The following is a 24,603-nucleotide window of genomic DNA, read 5'->3' as shown; positions in this document are numbered from 1 at the left end:
AAACCACTTATTAATTTCCAAGACCTTTAGCTCCAAATACTATCAGTTTCTTTTTGTTCTCAGATGCAAACCCTTGTTGGGAAGACACTGCTGGGATGTTTGAAATATATATGCTAATACCTCCTCTGGGGAAATTAAATCACCAATTTGGAATTTGTAACGTAGAGGGGACGTTTACTGTGTCAATAGCATTTTTCTTTCATCCTGCAGTTAATGCTCATTGTGATTGGTGCTATAGCAGTAGTATCAGTCATACAACCCTACATCTTCCTGGCATCTGTGCCTGTGATAGGAGCCTTTGTTATGTTAAGAGCATACTTCCTGCACACTTCTCAGCAGCTGAAACAACTGGAATCTGAAGGTATGGCTGGCAAAAATTGATAGATTCCTAAAAGATACAAAAATAAACTGAATAGAGATTTACCATTTCACTTTTCCTCCAGCTCCCTCTAATTTCCCAATGCAAGATTCCAAAGTCTGAGGACAGAATGCACCCCTGTAAAGACATTCAGCGAAAGCTCGGGATTAATAAAGTGTGCTCTGCTTTGCAGAGGGGGAAATGTTATGAGCATAACTGCAGCACAACAGAGTGTTACGAGATTTGGCATATGGAATGGATATGTATCGAGAGACAACTTACTTTTTATTAGGGAGGCAAGCTGGTTAGGAACGTTCAACATCCTTACCATTTTATTAAATCCAAAATTCCTTAAATTTGTCCATTTAGTAGCTTTTGGATTTATTCACAATTTGTGCATTCACAATTTGTGCATTGTTATTGGTAGGGTTTTGCTGCTCCTTACTATTGTGACCTAAGTCCAGTGCCTTTGAGATGTCTTATGCATCTCAAAAAGCAGTGTGTAGTATGGAGATGGGAAGTTGTTGCTCTGCAGATCTTTCTGAGCTACCATTTTCATAATCTTTTAAGTCTAAAAACTTCTAGAAAGCCATAGGTACCCCAACCCTGCCCTAGTAGGAGAACTGTGCCCAGAGAGGCAGATTCTGAAGGGCAGAGGTTTTTCTTGAAGCCTGGGGGCATATCTGTGTATAAGAGGTTATCCTGAGAAGGAGGCCTGCAGGAAAAAGAAGAGCCTGGCATTGTGTTGAGCAGTTGACAAATAAGACATCTGTTGTTTCATAAAAGGGGTCACTTTCTTTTATGGAAAACAAACTGTTGGAGAGGTTAACTCTACATAACACTATCTTACTATTTTTCTTGCATAGAAGCAAACTTTGAAGGATGCTTCTAAAAGCTTTGGAGATTCAAACGGATCAGTTGAGCTCCTTGAATTTGGTTTCAAGAAACTCACTTTTACTCACGGCAGCCAAAATCACGTGGTCAGCATTTAAGCCCATTGATCCAATTGAGCCTTTAAAGGGCACAGGGCTAGGTGAAAGATGGCAGATGGCATCAAGATCCTAGGAACCCTCGAAGAATAAGCAAGTTAGATATGCAGATTTTTCTTTTGTTCGACATGCAACCACACAACTTGTAGCAGTTGCAGATATATACAGACTGATATCAAAGAATGGAGAGTAGATATTCGCAATCTGTGAAATGCTGTTCTGAATGTTCTTTGACATGATGTAGTGCTATAAAAGAAGGCAAGAATATGTCTAATGGAAAATGTATTTGTTATCTTTGTGTTGTTGTTGTTTTTTTTAAAAAAGATCCAGTTCATTTCTGGAAAGTACTAAAACTCTTATTATTTTCAATTTGCATTGTTTATAGCAAGAAGTCCAATTTTCACACATCTTGTTACAAGCTTAAAGGGGCTTTGGACACTCAGAGCTTTCGGACGGCAACCTTATTTTGAGACGTTATTTCATAAAGCCCTGAACTTGCACACGGCGAACTGGTTCCTTTATCTGTCTACATTACGTTGGTTCCAGATGAGGATAGAAATGATTTTTGTTGTCTTCTTCACCATTGTGACCTTTGTTTCTATTTTAACTACAGGTACGTAGCTTTGCTTTCTATACTAAAATGAGGTTAAAAAAGAAGAAGTTTTGCTGCATATTCAGACCTTAAATAGGTTGCATCCAGTACTTCTTCCAGGCTCTATAATACTGTCCGCATGTCCTAAAGGCCTTTTAACATCTGATGTGCCAGGGTCAAGAGACAGAAGTGGGCTTGACCAATGGAAATGATTTTCACCTTTGTACAGCAGGCCACATTCCAGCAGTGTGAAATTATTTTTCTACTCCGTTTCCACCCATGCAAGCAAGAGGCATTATCACAGTACAGGGTCACATTCACAAAAGAATTAGAAAGTGGTGTGGAGCAGAACCAGTGAGTTGTGTGTCTTGGGAAGAGACAAAGCTTGGAAAAAACCCTGAAGTCCAGACAGAACATTAGGCTCCTCGGTCTGAGTTTCCACAGCCTTGGCCCAGTGCATTGCCCACAGACAGCTAAAGTAGGTTGGCATCTGTGCTGGGGATGCTCAAGGAAACTGGTTTGGTCTTCATTCCAAAGTGAACTTGCCAAATTTGTCACCCACCAATTAATGTGCAGGTTGGACAAGGTTTACTTCGGGATTCAAACTCCATTTGAATTCCATAAGGTCATTCAAGGGCTGCCTTTCCTTTCATTTCCTTATACAGTGGTACCTTGGTAGTTGAACGGTTTGGCACGTGAACACCGCAAAGCTGGAAGTGAATGTTCCGGTTTGCAAATTTTTTTTGGAAGCCAAATGTCCAACGCGGCTTCCGATTGAGTGCAGGAAGCTCCTGCAGCCAACTGGAAACTGCGCTTTGGTTTTTGAACCGTTTTGGGAGTCGAACAGACTCCTGGAATGGATTAAGTTCAACAAGCAAGGTACCACTTTAAATTCCAACAGCTTGGAACTGCTGGAAAGCCAGATGACCTGCAGACAGGGCTGCAAAACCCCCTGGAAGGTCTGAATGTTTCTAGAGGTCTTTCTTTTTTAAAAAGTGCATACAGTGGCACTTTGGGTTACAGATGCTTCAGGTTACAGACGCTTCAGGTTACAGACTCCGCTAACCCAGAAATAGTACCTGGGGTTAAGAACTTTGCTTCAGGATGAGAACAGAAATCGCACCGCAGTGGCAGCAGGAGGCCCCATTAGCTAAAGTGGTACCTCAGGTTAAGAACAGTTTCAGGTTAAGAATGGACCTCCAGAATGAATTAAGTTCTTAGCCCAAGGTATCACTGTACTGTACTTAAAAAAAAATAATGTCCTGAGATCTGGAACAGACTATCTATCTACTGGTTGCATGTGCAGTTGTTGTGAACCAAATTTAGACTGGTTCATCCATCCCTTATCAGTGCCTCATACTGTACTATAGTGCATTTTGGCTCAGCTTGTTTCTCCTTACAGTACTAATCTGTGCATTTCTCACCTTTTGTATTTGGGCATGGATCTATTATTGCATCACTTATGTAACTGCCCCTCTACATACAGGTTTTTAAAATGTGTCTTCGTACTTGCAGGTAACGGGGAAGCAACAGTTGGCATTATTCTTACACTAGCCATGAATATTATGGGAACCTTGCAGTGGGCCGTGAACTCAAGTATAGATGTAGACAGTCTGGTAAGAACCATGAGAATTAATTGAAAATGAGATTTCATTTTGATTTTTACATGTTCATAAAATGTATTACTTTGGCTGTAGAGTGTACAGTTATAAATATGCTTGTACTTGTAAATATTTGCTAATAATTCACCCATAATTCAGTTATCATTAGGTATAGTTCTTCTAGAGGCCCAATCTTGGGCTGTCAAGCTCTTTCAATGGCTCTCCATTATTTTCTCTCTCTTTTTGTTATGGCAAACATTTACTTAACCCTTCTTTTTTTGTCAGTTTAGTACACACTTTCCATTGTTCAGCCCTCATAATTTTGGCTTCAGCCAACACTCTTGCTGTTTATTTATTTTATGTTTCCACTTATCTCCTTCAGAAATCTTTATAACATTACAGCTGCGTATTTTGCAGATCTGTATTGCATAATGATATGTTCTATTTCATAGCTTTGCCCCAATAATTCTGATGACAACATTTTTTCCACTGTTACTTTCCTCCCCACCTACCACCCCTTTCCAAGCATCTGTTGCATTAGCATTTTCTTCCTTTCCGTGTTTTTCAAATTGCCACCCTAGCATTGCAATTGCTACTTGCTTCTGGCACTCCTAGATTGCATGCCAGCAGGGAGACTTCTCAAATTGCAGACTCAAATGGTGTTCAGAAAGAGGACTATCACATTGGCTGAAGGGTACTGAATATTAATACAGAACACTAAATATTAATTTCAGGAAAAATCTACTAGAAGTGCATAATATGCTACAGCCTTTGTCATCAAATTACTCCTCTGTTGCTGTCTATCTCATTTAATGGTGTTGGCCATTCACAGATCTACATAGCTTCTGGGGAGAAAAAAAGGAATTAATTATTTCCCCCATGAACATTTTCATTTGGATTTTTGCTTTCAAATTCCATGAGCTCATGAGGAAGTATCTAAATGCCCTGTAAAATCTTATGCATGTCTTTTTTTACATAGGACATCCTCTCAGCCTCTGCAGTTAATTGCTCAAATGATATTTTCAGGTGTGATGATTAGTCCTTACAAAGAATTTGTTAAAAGTGCTGCATAATTTCAAGCAAGAATAAAGAAAAAAATGCATAATATGTGGGCTATATTGGATTCCTCATCAATTACAAAATGTTAGGCTGATGAACTGGAAATATAGCGTTGTAGTAAAAAACGGTTGATGCAAAATTTGTTGCAAAGGATTTGGAGCTAGGCAGATGTTTCCATGCCACAGAGATATACATATGTTGTGTACATTGTCTTTGTACTTCGAATGTTATAATTATTCCCTCAATTTTAAAAACACACACCACTCATTCAAACCTGCTGCCCATTCCTCTCGCTTGGTCTCAGCTGACCTCTGCTAAATCAATGACCTTTCTCCATCAGTTTTTAAGGGCAGTTTTGGTGTGCATACTTTTGCTTTGGGACATTGCTTCCCCCCTCTGCATCATCACACAAGGAGTTACATATGCAGAGCAGGACTCCAGTAAACACCATGTCAGAGTATAGCACAAGAAATACAAGACAGATGAGAAACTCCTGTCCCCCAAGCTACATATTGTTGTTGTTGTTTAGACGTGTCCGACTCTTCATGACCCCATGGACCAGAGCACGCCAGGCACGCCTGTCCTCCACTGCCTCCCACAGTTTGTTCAAACTCATGTTAGTAGCTTCGAGAACACTGTCCAACCATCTCGTCCTCTGTCGTCCCCTTCTCCTTGTGCCCTCCATCTTTCCCAGCATCAGGGTCTTTTCCAGGGAGTCTTCTCTTCTCATGAGGTGTATTGGAGCCTCAGCTTGAGGATCTGTCCTTCCAGTGAGCACTCAGGGCTGATTTCCTTCAGAATGGATAGGTTTGATCTTCTTTCAGTCCATGGGACTCTCAAGAGTCTCCTCCAGCACCAGAATTCAAAAGCATCAATTCTTCGGCGATCAGCCTTCTTTATGGTCCGGCTCTCACTTCCATACATCACTACTGGGAAAACCATGGCTTTAAGTATACGGACCTTTGTTGGCAAGGTGGTGTGTCTGCTTTTTAAGATGCTGTCTAGGTTTATCATTGCTTTTCTCCCAAGGTACATATACAAACTAGATTATCTTTTCCCTTATAATTCTGTGAGATAACTCTGACAGAAGCCTGAGGCTTACTGAAGTTTATTCTTTTCATAATAAACTGGTTTTGCATGATAGACCAGTGACTTTAATTGCTTACTTTAGAAATGTGTTTGCAAATGCATTTCTGCTATTATTTGTCATATTTTATATCATGCCTTTGCTTTTTGGATATTGGATGAACATGGATCTTGCTTCAGCTTTCTTTTCTTTTCAGCAGTAATGTTACTGTTCTCCCCTGTGACTTCAGATGTGTCTCTTTCAGGGGGGAAACGAAGCACTTTCTTGAACTCCTTTCCCTTTTAAATTCGATTCACATTAGTTATTTCTTGCCACTCCCCTAGCTCCATTAAATCAGCTTTTTTTTTAATAGAAAGGGAACAAGGCTTCTTCCCTTTCTTGCCTTCTTCAGAGTCACAATTTCAGTCATCACATGATTGGTTTTGTTCCGGCTACATTCTATCTTTTCATTTACCAGTTAGTGGTAGTTAATGAGCAAGCCATTCACAGCTCATTTATTTGAATGAAGTTTTTCTTTTATTCTTTTTGCTTGCAACAACTCAGTAGTAGTATGAGCAACATATGGATAACTGAGTGGCCTTTCTTTGAACTTTCTGACCAAAGTAAATGAATCAAAAGTGCCAATCAGGACTTAGGAACAGTGTTTTCCGAAGTTTGACGGCATGACAGCCACACAAGCAGAAAAACAACCAGTTAACCACAAAGACTTGTAGTACTTTCCCACCATTAACGCACAAAGATTCTTTATCATGAAGTTTGCTTTCCCATGGTGAACAAGTCCCATTGTTGTCCTAAGAGCTGAAAGGTCAGGATAAACTAATAACTGTCTTTCAGAAACTCTTTTTAAGAATAGCCCTGCTAAAGAATTAACTGTGGCAGAAGCAGGCTACCGCTGCTCATCTTAACACTATCACATACAATTAATAGGGAATATATATATGTGTTAGTGTGTGTGTGTGTGTGTGTGTGTGTGTGTATCAGAGAACCAAGTATTTTGTCCTCACAATTTACACACTACAAAGTAAAGATTGATTTGTTGACATCAAACTCAGTAGGGTGAAGTTTGTCTGCTTCTATGCCAAGCTATGCGTGGGGGGGGGGGAGATGTTTCAAAAAATGACTTCACTGGTTCTTGGTCTGGTTTTCAGATGCGGTCAGTGAGCCGAGTATTTAAGTTTATTGATATGCCAACAGAAGAATCCAAAACTGCACCATCTTTGAAAAATGGAGAGCTTTCACGCACCCTCATAATTGAGAATAGGCATGCAAAGGAAAAGACTGTCTGGCCATCTGGTGGGCAAATGACAGTGAAGAATCTCACGGCCAAGTACATAGATGGAGGACTGGCCATACTCGAAAATATTTCCTTTTCAATAAGTCCAGGACAAAGGGTAAGAGTGTTTTCAATTAAACTCATTTTAGCTAATCCGCTGTCAAGCAAGTGCCACCACTATTCCTAAAAGAAAAGTAATACTTGATTACTAACCTGAAGCATGTCACAATAAATATTCAAGTTATTTTAATATGCAGTAAATCATGTAGGAACATTTCACAATAATTATTCACATTATTTTAATATGCAGTGAGTTGTGTAGGAACAGAGGGAAAGCCCATTTGCTGGGTATTTGGAAAAGGAACCCACAGTTTCTAGAAATGCTGGGCATAGATAGAGCAGAGAGTTAATGAGAATTTGCTGTAAAAGCATGGAGGATGGGTAAAATATCCAGAAAATAAATTTTATTTCCTATTTCTGCACATTTACCTGATTTCACTGTCTCTTTGTTTCGCTGCTTGTCTGGTGGGAAGGCTTGCTAATAAATATGTAAGTTTGTACATAGAAAAGAAAAATATAGGGTAGTGTGCTAGTAACACAATATCAAATTGAAATTGAAAACATTGTAGGTGAGATACAATATCACACCTGCAGATGCAATGGGGTCTCTTGCCTGCCCTCCCCCCTGCTGTCCCTCAACCCTCTATAGCATATTTGGGGGCATACAGGGGACTGAAGGAGGAAGAGGAGACAGGGGAAGTCCTGTTTGTGTAAGCAGAAGTCTGAGTGAGACACCCCTACTGGATATTCTCCTATGACACTAATAATAATAATAATAATAATAATAATAATAATAATAATAATAAAAAATTTTATTTATACCTTGCCCTCCCCAGCCAAGACCGTGCTCAGGGCGGCTAACAACCAATAATAAAAACAAGTTGATTAAAATACAATTTAAAAAACAAGATTAAAATACAACATTAAAACATTAGGATGCAGAAAGGAGAAAGAAAGAGGGGGAGGGAATCAAACTGATTCTAAGCCAAAGGCCAGGTGGAACAACTCTGTCTTACAGGCCCTGTGGAAAGAAATCAGATCCCGCAGGGCCCTGGTCTCATGAGACAGAGCGTTCCACCAGGTCGGAGCCAGTGTTGAGAAGGCCCTGGCTCTGGTTGAGGCTAATCTAACTTCTTTAGGGCCTGGGACCTCTAGGGTGTTGCTATTTACGGACCTTGAGGCTCTCCGTGGGGCATATCGGGAGAGGCGGTCCTGTAGGTACGAGGGTCCTAGGCCGTGAAGGGCTTTAAGGGTCAAAACCAGCACCTTAAATCTGACCCTGTACTCCACCGGGAGCCAGTGCAGAATGATTTTATTGGAAATCAATAACTTATATAGAAACATCGTTTAGATAGATAAACTTTGGTGCCAGAATAACATACAATATTTGCAGAAATGAGTTTCAAAAATAAAAATAAAATAAAATAAAATAAATGAGTTTCCAGTTTTGGTTGGAAGCAGGGTTTTTTTTTTCCAGCCGGAACTCACCAGAACTCAGTTCCGGCACCTCTCAGGTGGGCACCATTGCCATTATAAGAGAAAAAGGGAGGTGTTCATGGTGAGTTCTGGCTCTTCTTTCTCTAGTAAAATAGCACTGGTCTGAACTATGAACTATGAATGAACTGTGGTTCATATGACTAGACGTTTGCCCAATTTTGATGCCAAGGGGAAGGTAGCAAAACTAGGGCAAAAATATGTTCTTGTTATAAGGACAGATTCTACCATATCATCAGAAGCTGTGCACATTCCTGCTGTTACATTAATATTTATGGTTTCAAGCCCATCTCAACACAAAACATTCTTCTCTGAACTGCTCTTCTGTTAATTTCTAGCACGCAAATGATTAATTTATGAGAGCGGTTTCTTCATTAATTTATGTTTATAAATATTGCAGGTGGGTCTTTTAGGAAGAACTGGCTCAGGGAAAAGTACGCTGCTCTTTGCTTTTTTAAGACTCTTGACCACAGAAGGAGATATTCAAATTGATGATGTCTCCTGGAACACCGTCTCTGTGCAGCAGTGGAGAAAAGCGTTTGGAGTAATACCTCAGGTAAATTTACACTAGCCTGTAAAATAAGTTTTTACATAAATCAATCTGCCCCAAATTGTACTTTGTTGATGCACAAAACTTCAAATTGATTTAAAGTTAGAAAAGTGGAAAAGAAATAAAACCAGACCAGATAGATAGATATAAGACTTAAGAGTAGGACAGAAAGTGTATGCATTCTTGTCTTCCCTGTTTGCAGGGCCTTCTCTGTAGTGGCACCCTAGTGATGGAATTCCCTCCCCCTGGACGCAAGGATAACCCTCACAATATTGGGCTTCTGTCATGAAGTAAAAATGTATCTGTTTACCCAAGACCTTGGTGGAATTATGTTAAAAGATTAGCAACTTCATAGCTGAATTTTGTAAGAACTCTTGAGTGGATGCTATTGGGACCCAGCAATGTGTTAGCTTTTAGCTTGTCAGACAGGCCCACACCTTAATTTCCTATCACCGCTATTTCCCTCAGTTCCTTATACGCCTTTCTTAAGAAAGTTAATCAGGTTCAAATATCAATGAAATTGTAATAAAGGATTAATTCAGCAATTGCCTTTTCCTTCTTTAGCACATCTCCCTTGTCATTCCAAGGTCTGTCTGCCTCCATGGCCTGTTTCCTGCTTCAAATGTATTTAATGTTCAAGTATTGTTCTTAATGCTTTTATCATGATTATTTTTTGCAACCCTTATTGTCTGCTTGCATTCCTTTTGCCCAAGTTTGTGTTCCTTATATGGGCAAGTATTCCATTTTCTGAAGGAAGTCTTCTTGCTTCTGTTAGCTCCTTAATAGCTGGTACAGTATCTTCTTGGCCTGGGTGGTACCTCTCCTGGTCTGCATTCCAGTTAAGCTGCTATTATTGTGGTTTTGAATACCCACCCTCAATCATTCTGGGGAGATTTCACCATCTTGACTTTCCTATTCAACTTCCTTTTTACCAATCCCTTCCTTTTTTTTAACTCCTCTTTGGAAGCCAAGTGTGACTGTGGTAGACTTTCTTGGCAATTGTCCACTTACTACTTACATATCTCTTGAATTTACTAGTGCTGAGGTCATTGTTTCTAAATGGTTCAAGAACACCACAGGTCTCAGGGGCCACTTAAGTCCAGAGTCCGGTCATTTCCATGACAAACTTTTTGTGTGGAACACTGCGCTTGAACCCACTCTTCGATAAAAATACTGAAGTGTTTGCTCTGTGCGCAGGCTAACATACCTGTTCACATAGGCGCCGACTCCATGGGGCTTGAGGGGGCCCGAGCCCCCTCAAAAATTCGTTTGGGGGGGCTCCGCCCCCCCAATAATCTCCGGCGCCCCTCCAGCAGAGCGCCATCGCCGCCCCTCCCCCAGCCCAAAATGCACAGGGGGGGCGGGCTGCATGCCTCCTGCCCTCCCTCCCGAGCAAAAGCTCCACCCAATTTCCTTTGGAGCTGATTAATAGGCGCAGCACGCTCTCCCCTATTCGCTCACGAGGAGGCGGCGCCACTTTATTTGCATATTCATGAGCTTATTTATTATTCATGAGCTTTCCCGGGCCCCCCCAATATTTTTTATAAGTCCGCGTCGCTGCCTGTTCATTTCTTACTAATGGTAACTGGCTTAACATTCAACACTTGCCAATAAATTTAAAGTAATTCCTCCAGGGTTCTCAATTACTGATAAATTGGTGTGTCTACCTACCTCCCCTGCTGCACTTTTAAAAGTAAGCAACAGAACAAAGAAAGCCTTTTGTGTCCCAGCTTCTAACCAGCTTTTAATATTTGTTTGCTCTTTCCCTGTTCCCTGGAAGAGATGCAAATTTATTGTTAAAACTCTGGAGGTTATGTTCAAGTGTAACATCCTGTCCCCCAGTTCACTATTTCATTCTTAAAAATAATAAGTTTTTCCTTGCTTACTCTCAGTGGTTTCTTTCCTTCACGGAGCTTTCTTACACTGGATCATGAAGGTGGTTGAATTCGTTAGGTGACCTGCCTCTAACTCCTGCTGTTAATTGCAGCGGTCAACCATTCAGGAAGGTTTTCAAGAAACCTCACTAGGCTCTCCCAGGAAATTACTTCCACATAACATAAATTTCTTCTCAGTGGCAGGCATTAGCTCTCCAACACTTCAAGGCATTAGAGTTCAGTCAGTGTGTCTAAAAAGAACTTGGAACTGGCAATATTGTGTGCCTCAGAATTGTTCTGACTTTCCTGGAACCACAGTCTACTCATATCACTTAAATGAACTTCATACCTGTCTACTTTCAATATGTAAAAAATGGAGTACAGTTGCAATTTAGTGGCCCTCTTGTGTTACTGCCTGTAAAAGACACAAAATCCTTGTCAGGAAGGAAAAAGGAGTCTCATGGCAACACGAAGCATTGTTCTTAGTGGTCCATCTTCCTCCTATTAGAAAATAATGGGAAGCGGAGAAAGGGAAACTTTGAGAAGAGCAAGCGGCAAGACAATGCTTACTCCATTTGGATACAATGCTAAGCATCAAAGAATGCAGTTTAGGGTATGTGTGGCTTTCTAGCATTAGCAAGAAGTTGAACTTGCAGTGCCTTCTACTCTGCATTACTAAACCCCTTTGCTCCAACCTGTTTTTAAAATGGGTTACCCAAGTTAAATTTTTGTATTCCAGTTTTGCTAGCTGAGCAATCACCCCATGTTCTTTCCCTTTTCATCATCATCATCAAAAAATTATACCGCCCTCCACCTGTAGATCTCAGGGCAGTTTACAGCAATAATAATAATAATAATAATAATAATAATAATAATATGAGAATATCAAAACAAAACAATTAATTCCCCTCCCACAATCACATTTAAAAGGGTATAGGATGTCAATCAGCCAAAGGCCTGGTTGAAGAGGAATGCTTTTGCCTGGGACTTAAAGGAGTATAATGAAGTTGTCAGCTGAACCTCCCTGGGGAAGGCATTCCACAAAGGAGGAGTCCCTGCAGAAAAGGCCCATTCTTATGTTGTCACTCCCAGGAGCTCCTGTGGGCACGAAGAAGGGCTGCAGATTATGACCATAGTATCTGGATTGGTTCATATGGAATGAGGCAGTCCTTGAGGTATTTTTAAGGCTGTTTAAGGCTTTATAGGTCAAAACCAGCACTTTGATTTGGGCCCAGTGTTATGTACTGAAGTTCTCACCCTGGGCCAGCAGGGGGATACTGTAGATAGTTTTCACTCAGGTCCACGTCAGTTATTTTAGGCGGGAAACCCTGGGTTGTTGTTGCTACAATGTTGACAGCCGGCTGCCTATAAAAGCAGGCAGGCTGAGCTGTTTGCTGTTCAGTTCTGTCCAGCTTACAAGTAAAGAGCTGCTCTGGAGAAATCGCTGTGTCGTCTGCTATGTTCGCCCACAACTTAACACCCAGAAATGAATTGGCAGCCAGTGCAGTCGAGCCAAGATTGGTGTTGTATGCGAGCAACCTGGCCATCTCGCCTATGACACTTGGGCTGCCTCTTCTTACTCTCCTCCCTCTCATTAGGTTGTAAATTTATGTATGTTAAGATGGGAACTAAATGAGACCTGGATAAACATATGTAGGTTCAGGCCACATTCATGTACAGTGGTACCTCAGGGTACATACGCTTCAGGTTACAGACTCTGCTAACCCAGAAATAATACCTCGGGTTAAGAACTTCGCTTCAGGATGAGAACAGAAATCGTTCTCCGGCGGCGCGGCGGCAGCAGGAGGCCCCATTAGCTAAAGTGGTGCTTCAGGTTAAGAACAGTTTCAGGTTAAGAACAGACCTCCGGAACGAATTAGGTACTTAACCCGAGGTACCACTGTATTACTTTACAGAGGTCATAAGTAAGGTTGAAATGAAGTATAGTTTTTTAAAATTTATTAAACAGGGTAGTTCGCAAAGTAAAAATGCAAGATAAAAAACACAAAATACATAATAAAAACAAGAACAAAACCCGCCCGCAAACCAAGAACTCCCTCCCTATAGACAGTTGCTGCTTTTAATTACAGTTGCATGGTATTCATATATCCTGTGACAAGAACAGTTGCAATGTAGGAAATCCAGCAGGAAACAAGACAGCAGCAAAAAGTCAGCATTACAATGAGCTGAACCATCTGCTGACCTGTACCCATGAGCAGAACTCCTAGGGAGATCAATAACAACTCTAAATCTTGGGCAAGGGACCAGTATTTAGATTTGCTTCCTGTAAGGCATCAATCCTGCAATATACTTCTTGGCTTATGCTTTCATCGATGCCCATAGGAGTCAGTGTGTCCAAGGGATGTTTGGTCTATGTTGAGATCAGATCCCTGTAATTTCCAGTTATGTAGTGTTCCTGTTCACTGTTCTCCATATTTGACAGCTAAATGACAGTATCCACTGATGACTCTGTGAGACCTATGTATGTTGCATTCAGGAGGCTGCAACAACACTGAAAAGGGATGAGAGAAGTCATTTGGACTGCCAGATTCATCTAGAGATCTTTAAAAGCTCTGACCACAGGAAAAGCACACACAGATTTGATTTCCACTCAAATGCTAGTATATTAAAATCAAATATCCTGTTCCCACAATGAATGTATACAATGGATGCTATGACAGGGGAGAGTTGCTCATAGTGTCTGAATAGGATGGAAGTGACAGCAGCTATATTAACCCAACAGGAGTTGTATCCTGTTCCATATTTGCAGTTTCCTTATGCAATATATAGAAAAATAGGGAGATTTTGGGATTTCACAAGCTTTTGTCTGTTTGCATGTAAAGTTTCCAGTTTCCTCATTTTTCCCCCCTTCCTTGTATCTCATTAATGGATTTTGATCTGAAAGGTGTGATGTCAGTTAAATGTTTGGCCGGATTAGGAAACTAAAGGAAATTAATTCTGAAAATTACTTTACAAAAAGAAGCAGCATTCCTAGGAAAGTCAGCTGAATTGGCACGTGAAAACCTAGTGTGGGCAGCATTTTGTTTAGAAGTATCACCTGTGCCATGAAGGTACCTTTCTCTTCTGAAAACTGGTTTGTTCACTTCTGTTTTCTTTGCCACCACAGGAGTTCAAAATATTTAAATTCCTTATTGTAATATGCAGCAAACCAAGTGTAAACAGAGGTATGCCAGACATAGCTTCGTCTCTTGCCTTTGTGCCACCACACCCCGTAATCTTAAATAAGCTAATCCCAAGTCAGATAACACCGCCATCTTTAAGAAACCACTGCCCCACATAAGAAAACAAAAGCCGAAATGTACATTCCCTGCCTTAGGGAAGTTATTTTTCTCATCCCAGGGAAAAATATACCTGCTGAAAGACAGAGAAAGAACCTGATATAGTTATTGCTAACTAAACAACACACAGTACCTTCTGTAGTTTCCAGATTTCTAAGCATGTTCTCCAGAATAGTTCTGGTGGAGTAAACTGGGACTTACTCCCAGGTAACTCCTAAATTGATAGCGGTTCTGGAGCACTGGTCTAAGGCTGCAATCCCATGCAGGCTAACTGGAGAATAAGGCCTTCTGAACTCTGTAAACACGCTTAGGGTTGGATGATAAGTGTGTTGCTGCAAACAAGCCCATATGTACTTGATATGTTTGATAATGACCATGAGACATGCCAAAAATGACACGTTTGGGTATGGCAAGTACAATTGTGAATCTGCCCTTAGTCAGATTCACAATTTAATTTTTTAATCTTTTATATTTATGTATATGCTTATTTATACAGAGTACGAACTACGAACTTAATTTGTTCTGGAGGTCCCTTCTTAAGCTGAAACCGTTCTTATCCTGAGACGCACTTTCGCTAATGGGGCCTCCTGTTGCGCAAGCGCCTCCGGCACACAATTTCTGTTTTCATCCTGGGGCAAAGTTCTCAACCAGGAGCAGCTACTTCCGGGTTAGCGGAGCTCATAACCTGAAGCATTCGTAACCATAAGCGTTCGTAACCAGAGGTACCACTGTATGCTGCTTCTTGGGCCTAGAAAGGGCCCACAAAGCAACTTACAATAAAAACAATTCAAATACAATACAAATAGTTTAAATACAATAAAACAGTGATATTGAATAAAATCAAGAAAAGAGTATAACAGCTGCAGCTTAATCAATGGGGGAGACAAAAGGCTTCAAATCAAAATAAAAGCTAGATTGGAAAATATGGTGCTCTCAAACTCCATAAAGTTGAGAGAGAGAGGAGACCAACTAAATGTATTTAGGGATGGAGTTTCACAACCTAGTGTCACAGAACAGAAGGCCCTGCCTTGCTTCTCATCTACCAAGCCATGGAGGGTTATGGGGTGGTAAGAATGCCTCATATATTTAGTCCAGTGGGTGAAGGGGATTATTTCAAAGGACCTTTGGATATCCCAGTCCCAAACTATTGGTTTTCACATGCACAAGCAGAGCCAAGAATCTCATCGTAATAATCCCTGCACGAATTATCCGAAGGAGTCAGCTATGCCGTCATTCACATGACCTAACTTCTTCCATTTTTAGTCACATAGCCAAACTCATTGGATCATCAATTGCATTGTATGGAAATACAAAGCATAAGCGAGCTTTTACATTACAGATAAGAGGTCACTCACTTTGGGGGGGGGGCTGTCCACACATTTGCAAAGTGGAGAAGCTTTTGTGGGCTCCACAAAACCCCACAACCCAGAACACTCTGGGTTAGTTACAATAAAATGCTGCTTTCAAGCCTAATTTCAGGCAGGGTCCCGTGGGTGTCAAGGAAGGCCTTTGTGGGCACATGTGTGTTTGAAGGCACCAGGTTGGTGACCCCTGTTCTAGATGGTTGTAGCTGTTATGTCCAGGCCAGTTCCTATACGAACTGAAATAGTCTTTGTTACTTGTTTTATTAGTAATGTAAAAGGGATGAGGAAGAGGGGAAACGATCGCCTTTCAGGCTTTCCAATAGGCAGTGTTTATTCAGCGGGCACAATGGAGGGGAAGTCGCAGCAAAAGCCACTTTCTCTGAGAGAAAAATCTGCCAAGGGCCTTCAGTGACGCAGAAAGTGTCACATTCTCCTCACCTTCTCAGAGCAGTTGTGAAAGAGTTACTGTCATCTGAAGTGGAATAAATCAATCCTGGCAAGAGTGATACAAAGTCTCTCACACTGCTTAAAGAGATTAAGCAAATATTGAATTTGGACTGTGTCGTTCTCCGCCCCCAAGACACAGTTTCCTGTGTGTGACTAAGAGGTGTCCATTTCTCACCATGGGAGAAGCAGGGAAACAGCTTTAGCTTCATTGACAGACAACAATCTCACTGGCTTCAGTAGGAATTAGGAGCAGGTTGTGGGAAGATAAAGCATAACGTGAGAATATAAAAATGCATCTCCTCTACTTCCTTACCTACTGTGACAGGAAACAGAAAGCAGCAAACAGAAAAATGCATGCCATAACTTCAGTTGTGCAAGACTCCTGCACTAATGGATTATTGTTACCACTTTCCTCACAGAAAGCCTATCACATTCTTGCTATTATGCAGGAGTTTTGTTTCACTTATTTCAGGGGCAGGGACTCGTCGCCTTCCAGATGTAGCCAAACACCAGGTCCCATCATTACTGACTGTTGGCCTTCCTGGCTGGGACTGATGGGAGCTGAATTCTGACAATATCCGGAGCCACAGTTTCCGCTCCCTGTATTATGGAACAAGATAGTTTGGGGCAATTTTGAGCAGTACTTGCTGTTTGGATGGGGTCCTGGAGAACAGCAAAGGCAAAAATATCAGGGAAAGTAAATAGAGCCAAGGATACGATTTGGTGCAATGAAGTGGTTTCCTCATTGCGAGAGGTGAAGTTACAGGGAACCAGGCAGAGGGTCTTTTCGGTAGTGGCACCCGCCCTGTGGAACACCCTCCCAGCAGATGTCAGACAGATAAACAGCTATCTGAATTCTAAAAGACAGCTGAAGGGGAGGTTTTTAGTGTTTGATGCATTTTTACTATATTTTACTATATTTTGGTGGGAGCTACCCAACAACCCAGCCAGGTGGGTGGTGTAATAGGGTGGCGATGTGGTCTAAACCACTGAGCCTCTTGGGCTTCCGATCGGAAGGTTGGCGGTTCGAATCCCCGCGACAGGGTGAGCTCCCGTTGCTCTGTCCCAGCTCCTGCCAACCTAGCAGTTCAAAAGCATGCCAGTGCAAGTAGATAAATAGGTACAGCTGTGGTGGGAAGGTAAATGGCATTTCTGTGTGATCTGGCTTCCTTCATGGTGTTCTGTTGTGCCAGAAGCAGTTTAGTCATGCTAGCCACATGACCCGGAAAGCTGTCTGTGGACAAACGCTGGTTTCCTCGGCCTGAAAGCGAGAAGAGAGCTGCGACCCCATACCCGTCCCCCACCTGCTCCCACTAACACATTTAAAAGGGAATAGGATGTTAATCAGCCAAAGTCATGTTTGAAGAGGAACAGAAAATGGCTGTTTTATCAGCTATAGCCTTAGCTCTTCCACATAAATTCTGCTAACAGGTTTTTTAAAAAATTGTTTTGTTCTACTTCCACAGAAAGTGTTCATATTTTCTGGATCTTTTCGAAAGAACTTGGACCCTTATGGACAGTGGACTGATGAAGAACTTTGGAAAGTTGCTGAGGAGGTAGGAATGCCCATCTTTGTTAGTTATGTTTTCAGGGAGAGCAATATAATTCCCAAGTGGTCAAGGCATGACAAGGGACTCAGCTACATTGGCAAAGAAAAAGCGCTTTATATGTGTTGAATATGCATTATAACACTGTGACACCAGGTGGCGCTGTGGAGTTTTGTTTTTGCCAACCCGATTTCTCATACAAAGTTTACGCGTTTAACTGAAACATTTTTTTGATGTGTCTAGATCCAGCCAAAATGGCCCAATAACTTTGTTACTCCCCTCTGATAAGATGTTGCGGATCAGACTTTTTCCTTCTCCTAGATAAATTGCTGTCTCATTAAGGAAAGTGTGGTGTGGACAACTGCAAAAATTTGTTGCTCATTTAGTATGTCTGCCTTGTGCATTTTAAAAACTACTTTAAACTTTGTAATCATATGTAATTCAATTCATTTGCTGATCAGGTAAGGAAGCAGAAATATATGCATTTATTTACTTGCTTGCTATATTTATATAGCTACCCAGTAACAGAAGATGTCTGGGCAACTCACAAGACAATAAAATAAAATAGCACAACATTAAAATACAATATAAACCATCATAAAAACCAGTAAAAATTGTTGTTGTTTTTTTTAAAAAAACCCTGAAACACAGTATAAAACTCAGCTTAAAACTAACATAAATTATGAAACAAAATAATTGTATTTGCCTGGTACTGAAAAAATTATAAAAATGGAGCCAAGTGAACATTTCCAAAAAGTCTATTCCATAACCAGAATGCTACCCGCCCCCCCGAATGCCTAGTGGTTATCCAGTTTATTTCATTTGGCTGAGTACTAGTGTATCAGTAGGTTGTAATTACAAGACTTAGATTAGAGAGTGGCCAGTGGTCCTCCCATTCACCCCAAAATGGGTCTAGCCTTTCTGAAGTGCTCCAGTTGAGGACTTGAAAGAGTTCCTTGTGTTAGAATTCCTGCTCCGTGATTTCAGTCATGGGATTGTTGTCTTTCACATGACGGTGTATGTTTTGACTCCATAAAGTGGGAAGTGACGGAGACAGGATGTTTGTGTTACTGTGTTCCGTGAAGTGGGACTATTGTCCTTTGTTCTTTCTCTTTGCTGTCTGATGCTAGAGAGAGAGGGAGCCATGTTGCAGTGCTCTCTGTGTATTTATATGTAAATAAAGTAGATTAGCCAAAATGCTGAGTTGCTGAGGTCTGTTACGCAAGCTGCGAAGTTCGGGCTGAAGAAAGCTTTTGAAGCTCCTGAACGATCGACCAGGAGGGAGAGAACATGCCAGTCAGGCATGTGTCTCTACCAGGGTCCTACTCAGGTGTAGGACAAGCTCCTGACACCTTGTAGCATCTGCTTGAAAGCAGGTTCAAGGCTGTGCCTTCCTCAGTTCTGTCCTAAGGTTTTTCCAAGGCCACATACATTTGGCACTCCTACCCAGTGGGAGCTTACTTGAAGTTGCCTTCATGGGGAGCTGACCAGGGTCCTGATTTTCTGTACTAGACCCCTTCCTTGCAAAGTCTCACTAACACTCCTACAGGATCCTACCACATACAAGGTAAGCAGCAGTAGGAGATTGTGGAGTAGATTCTCCCAACTGGGACACAGAATATGCCCCAGAATCCCTTTGACGTAAGGCCATTTCTCTCTCAGTGGAAGGAAAATAGAGAATGCCAACTACAGGGTTGGCATACTCTTCTCTGTGGTTTGCAGATGTGTTGGCAAACTGGGAAGGCTATGGATCATCTGAATCCATTCCTTCCCTGACTCTGGCAGTTGGCCCACTCCTTTTCAGAGCTCAGATATTGGGAAAGCAAATTCTCTGGAAGTTTCCAGGGTGGCAGTTGGACCTTTCGCTCCATCTTTAGAGAGGGAGATCCAATGCGTCACTGAACCACCTCTCAGGGATAATAGATCACAGATCCCATTGTTTAAAGAGGATGATTGAACTATTATAAAAAAGTTATTTCACAATAACTCTTTGATTTAAATTACAGTGGTGCCCCGCAAGACGAATGCCTCGCAAGACGGAAAACCCGCTAGACGAAAGGGTTTTCCGTTTTGGAGGTGCTTCGCAAAACGAATTTCCTATGGGCTTGCTTCGCAAGACGAAAATGTCTTGCGAATTCCTGCGGGGTTTTCCCCCTCCCCCCCCTTTTCCCAAGCCGCTAAGCCGCTTATCAGCTGATCCGCTAAGCCGCTAAGCCGCTTAACAGCTGATCGCTAAGCCGCTTATCAGCTGATCCGCTAAGCCGCTTATCAGCTGATCCGCTAAGCCCGCTAAGCCGCTAATAGTGCTAATCCGCTAAGCCGCTAATGGGCTTGCTTCGCAAGACGAAAAAACCGCAAGACGAAGAGACTCGCGGAACGGATTCTTTTCGTCTTGCGAGGCACCACTGTAGATCGGGCCATGTCTTCCATCGTTGTTTTGCCCCCTCTTATATTTGTGTGTGTGTTTTGCTTCCATAACTGTTCATGCCGCATCTTCTTAGTATTACCTTATAGCCTTCATTTGCAGTTTCACAACATTTTTTCTTTGCCTTTTCAAGCTCATTCAACATCTGCACAAACACTTCTTTTTGCCAAAGCATCTAGTTGGGTGCCTGCTGTTAAGATGTTGTAGCACAGCACTGCTTTTAAATATGTTTTAATATATGATTGAAAATGTGGGTCACCACTCACAAATAAAGTGAGGCAAACCTCAAAAGAAGATAGAAAATCTATTTACTGAAGCAATTATGAAGATATGCTTCACACACAGAGAGAGGGAGAGAAGCAGCTGAATTATCTTCCTCAGGAATATATAAATCAGATAGTGAATCACTGTATTTAAAATATTAACAGGTTGTTGTTTTTTAAAAAAAACATAATTCCTATAATCTTAAGGAGTACAAAAGAATATGCAATAAATCTAACCTACGAACCTTTAAAGATTTGTCTTGATTGGTTGGTTTATTTTTGAAATTTGGGCTTCTTTTCTGTCAACCATTTATAGGGGTGTCCTGGGCAGGGGAAGTTTTGGTGGAGGAGGAGAGTATTTAGTAACACAGAGATCAGATATACCTACTGGAAGAGAAGAGCGTAGCACTATTTATTTAGAGTGCAGCGCTGTTAATAAATGGCACTATCCCAATCTTTGTGCCTGTTTTGAAAATAGATTACAAGCATGAAGAATCCCTGTAAGTATAGCTGTCACTGAGACAGAGCGCATGATGTAATACAAATACTACAAGCTAAGTATCTTAGGAAGAGGAGTGGATAACATGAAAAATTGTCAGTGTGGACATCTTAGATTAAATCCAATTAAATGGCCCCTGTTATCCAACTGTGAATTTGGCTGTCAAGTATGCTAATATGTGCAGTCTACGCAAGGTGTCTGTTCCTACTAATTTTATTTATAAATCGCTTAGCAAAATAAATCTCCCCTTTGTGTACCTGAAATAATTCACAGATAACACCAGAAAATATTAAAAGCAGCTATACATAGCTAAATTATGTGTCTGGATAGACTTGCTGAAACAAAGGTTTTAGCGGGTGCCGAAAACAGTATAAGCAAGAATGCCTGCTGAATGTGAATGTTCTTTTTAAAGAAGAGAAGCTTGGCTATTAATTGAAGCTCATAAAATGTGTGTCCCTATAGTACGTCAAAAGATACTTTTTACTAACCTATAAATTTGTGCTGCTCTCAGTTACATGGTGTAATCCCCTTTGTGTCTAATTGAAATTCTGGTAAGCCCCACTGACCACAGTAGACATTTAAAAATGGCGACCATTTGTTCCAGATGACCAGTTATGGGAAATGGATGACACATACATTTAGAGGTTTTATCTAGTGTAAGTGTGGTTAATTGGCTGAATCCAGTGCTGTGCCATGCCTACCTTGACTGTTAAAGCAGGTTCCAAATTATAGTCAATGTTTCCTATTAAGAAGGAACAATCGTTGTGATGATATAAATTATGTGATGGTGTATATATCATTACTATTACTCACAGATTAAATAGATTTCAACATAAGCTCACCGTTTCTGATGGATCTCTAGGCCTTAAGTATATATTACTGTTTATTCTGAACTGAACCTATTAAACTATCAAAGGGAGGAGTGCAGGGCACTCCTTTGTTTTCTGAGCATTCCTGAGATGGCATCTCTGTGTTCTGTTTCTGTGGCTATAATCTGTAGCATTTGTAACCTAGAAGTCATTGTTTAGGAGATGTCCCTAAGCCAGGCAACCTGGCTAACACATCAAACTTTTCAAAGTCCATTTCCAAAATCATCTTATTGTGTGACACAGCATTCATTTGAGAATGAAATTGTCTGCACCCTTCATCATGTGGGTCTAGATGCCTAGCGCTGTGGATTAAGGCCAAATAGTCATAACTTTTGCAAGAAAGAAAACCAATTTGTGTGAAACAGAATGCTTATCTCCCGCCGCCTCCCAACCCTATTCTTATCTCCTTCAGGTTGGACTGAAATCTGTAATAGAGCAATTTCCAGGCAAGCTTGATTTTGTCCTTTTGGACGGTGGCTGTGTCCTCAGCCATGGACATAAACAATTAATGTGTCTTGCCAGATCAATTCTCAGCAAAGCAAAAATTCTTCTGCTGGATGAACCAAGTGCTCATCTTGATCCTAAGTAAGTACGAGACAAATATTTTGTCCAGTTGTTTTCATACTGGAATAGAATAAAACATTATCATGTTAATAATAATAATTCTCCTTGTTTTACGTTTGCCATCTGACTTCTGCTGAAATACTTCCAGTGAAAGTGAACTTGTCACCTTTTGAGGCAGTCTATTCCACTTTTAAATGGCCTGTTCCATTGGGTAGATTCTCCTAACATTTAGCTGAAAACTGTTTCCCAGGCATTTTCACCCATTGGTTCTAGTCCCTCCCTTTAGACCAACAGAGAAAGCTCCACTCCCATTTTTTATGTTTATGTTGTTGTTGTTGTGTTGTTGTTATTTTATTTTATTTGTAGCCCACTCATCTGACTGGCTTCTCCCAGCCACTCTGGAAGCTTCCAACAAATATGAAAGCATAATAGCACATCAAACATTTAAACAATTTCCCTATACAGGGCTGCCTTCAGATGTCTTCTACAAGTTGTATGGTTATTTATCTCCTTGACATCTGATGGGAGGGCGTTCCACAGGGCAGATGCCACTACCGAGAAGGCCCTCTGCCTGGTTCCCTGTCATTTCACTTCTTGCAGCGAGGAAAGTGTTGCAGTTCTCTGAAGGCAGCAATCGTGTCTCTTCTCCAGAATAAACAGCCCTACCTCTTTTAACCATTCCTTATAGGAACCCCTCACCATCCTGGTCATTCTTAGGGTTGCCTTGGGAGAGGAAATCACTATCAAGGTGGTTTAACTCTGCAATGTCATCATACCCCTTTATGGTTTCCTACAGCAGATATTTGACCTTTCTCCTACCCTGTCTGGTCAAGGCAAGAAGCGAATGAAAACAGTTACTTCAGAACAAAATACTGAGCAACTACTTCAGTAGTCGCATTGCAGGAGCAGTCACTGTAGCAACTACTGCTACAGTGACATTTCATCTGAACTGAAATTTCCCTATTGCAACGCTGTAAAAAGCCTAGCGAATACTGTAAAAGTGTCAACTGCATGTAACCAAAAGTTTATATTTCATTCTTCTGCATATTAAAACTCGTTTACCTTTCAGGACTTTCCAAGTCATTAAAAAGACTCTCAAGCAGGCTTTTGCAAACTGTACAGTAATACTCTCAGAACACAGGCTAGAAGCACTAATGGAATGCCAGCGATATTTGGTGAGTGCCTGTCAAGAATTAGGCGCTATGTCCAAGGTAGATCCAAATAGCTGCTTTTAGGCATGAGTAAGGGCTTGGAGCATGTCCAGTGGGGGTTGTTCTGGACTTCTTTCATTTGAATAGCAGGCCCTGCAATATCACAAGCTGTGTTTGTATGCTCTGGTCCAAAGACACCATGGACATGTGTGAACTTTATATCCCAACCAACATGATGTTCTAACAGGTGTAAATTATATGTGCTCAATTAATTTTTTTTTTTGCATGAAATGGCTGTTTACAACACTGCTAGTCACACTTCCTAAAATATGGTGCACCTTTGGAGCCAGAAGTCTAGTTTTTGAGCTTAATCCAGAAATACACATTTTTCAGAAGAATTCTTTGATAGCACAATGTTTGCATTCTGTGCTATCCCATAAGACTTACTTATGGAGATGGACAATGTACTGTAGGTATTCCCCTCCACCCCCAAATAATCAATACAATCATGCCAAAGGGCAAATAGTTAGAGTATTTCAAACAAGATGCTTATTGACACTTGAGTTGCTGTTACTAGTTTTGTTGCTCATAATTGTTTTATTGCCTGGTTTAAACTGTATTTTGGGATTTTCATTTATATTGTTTTGATTGCTCTATGTAAACTGCTTAGGTCACCTTGTGGCAGGAGGTGAACTATAAAAGCATTAAATAAATATAGACAATAGTTGGAGAGCAAAGTATGCTATGCTAAGGTATTTTCTCCTTTCTTATAAAGCAGAGGAGAATTTTTCAAGAACCTAGCAAGTTATGTTAGGAACTGTGTTTCTGGAGTCTCAGAAGGAAACTGATCATCACTTCGAATGCCAATAGTAGCTGGCTTGATACTGCTCATCTTCCAAATTCTTTCACTTCTATAAAAGGGAGATATGAAGAAGGAAATGCCAAGTTCTGTATCAAAGTACTAACTGTCCTGGACACAACTGTCTAATACATGATTTACAGTTTCACTTCTCAGTTCTGATAGCGAGAACACATAAGTCAACAACAGCACAAACTGTTTCATGCAACATTTTTCACAGCTGCATTTTCTCTCTTACTCATGCACACTAGGTAGATAGAATAGCTTCCCAGGCAGACACATTTTTTAAATGGTAAACGTTTTCCAAGTTCCAGTGCTTTCCCCCCATTATTGCCCCTCATTTCTTGCGCACACAGACGTGAACTTTTTGGGGGAGGAA

At 41.0% G+C, this 24,603-nt stretch overlaps 1 protein-coding gene across 1 annotated transcript in view; it reads left to right on the top strand.

The window, feature by feature from the left end:
- CFTR (CF transmembrane conductance regulator) overlaps positions 1–24,603 on the top strand; it is an 86,189-nt gene that overhangs the window by 59,439 nt on the left and 2,147 nt on the right. Inside the window, exons 19-26 of the mRNA XM_053405905.1 lie at positions 211–361; positions 1,733–1,960; positions 3,455–3,555; positions 6,835–7,077; positions 8,914–9,069; positions 17,514–17,603; positions 22,063–22,235; positions 23,284–23,389. Coding sequence (XP_053261880.1) covers positions 211–361; positions 1,733–1,960; positions 3,455–3,555; positions 6,835–7,077; positions 8,914–9,069; positions 17,514–17,603; positions 22,063–22,235; positions 23,284–23,389 — 1,248 coding nt within the window. The remainder of the gene's footprint in view (positions 1–210; positions 362–1,732; positions 1,961–3,454; positions 3,556–6,834; positions 7,078–8,913; positions 9,070–17,513; positions 17,604–22,062; positions 22,236–23,283; positions 23,390–24,603) is intronic.

This window comes from Podarcis raffonei, chromosome 10 (assembly GCF_027172205.1).
Source record: "Podarcis raffonei isolate rPodRaf1 chromosome 10, rPodRaf1.pri, whole genome shotgun sequence".
NCBI classification, from domain to species: Eukaryota; Metazoa; Chordata; class Lepidosauria; order Squamata; family Lacertidae; genus Podarcis; species Podarcis raffonei.
The sequence above is the reverse complement of the archived record's forward strand: the minus strand, read 5'-3'. Positions and strand labels throughout refer to the sequence as shown.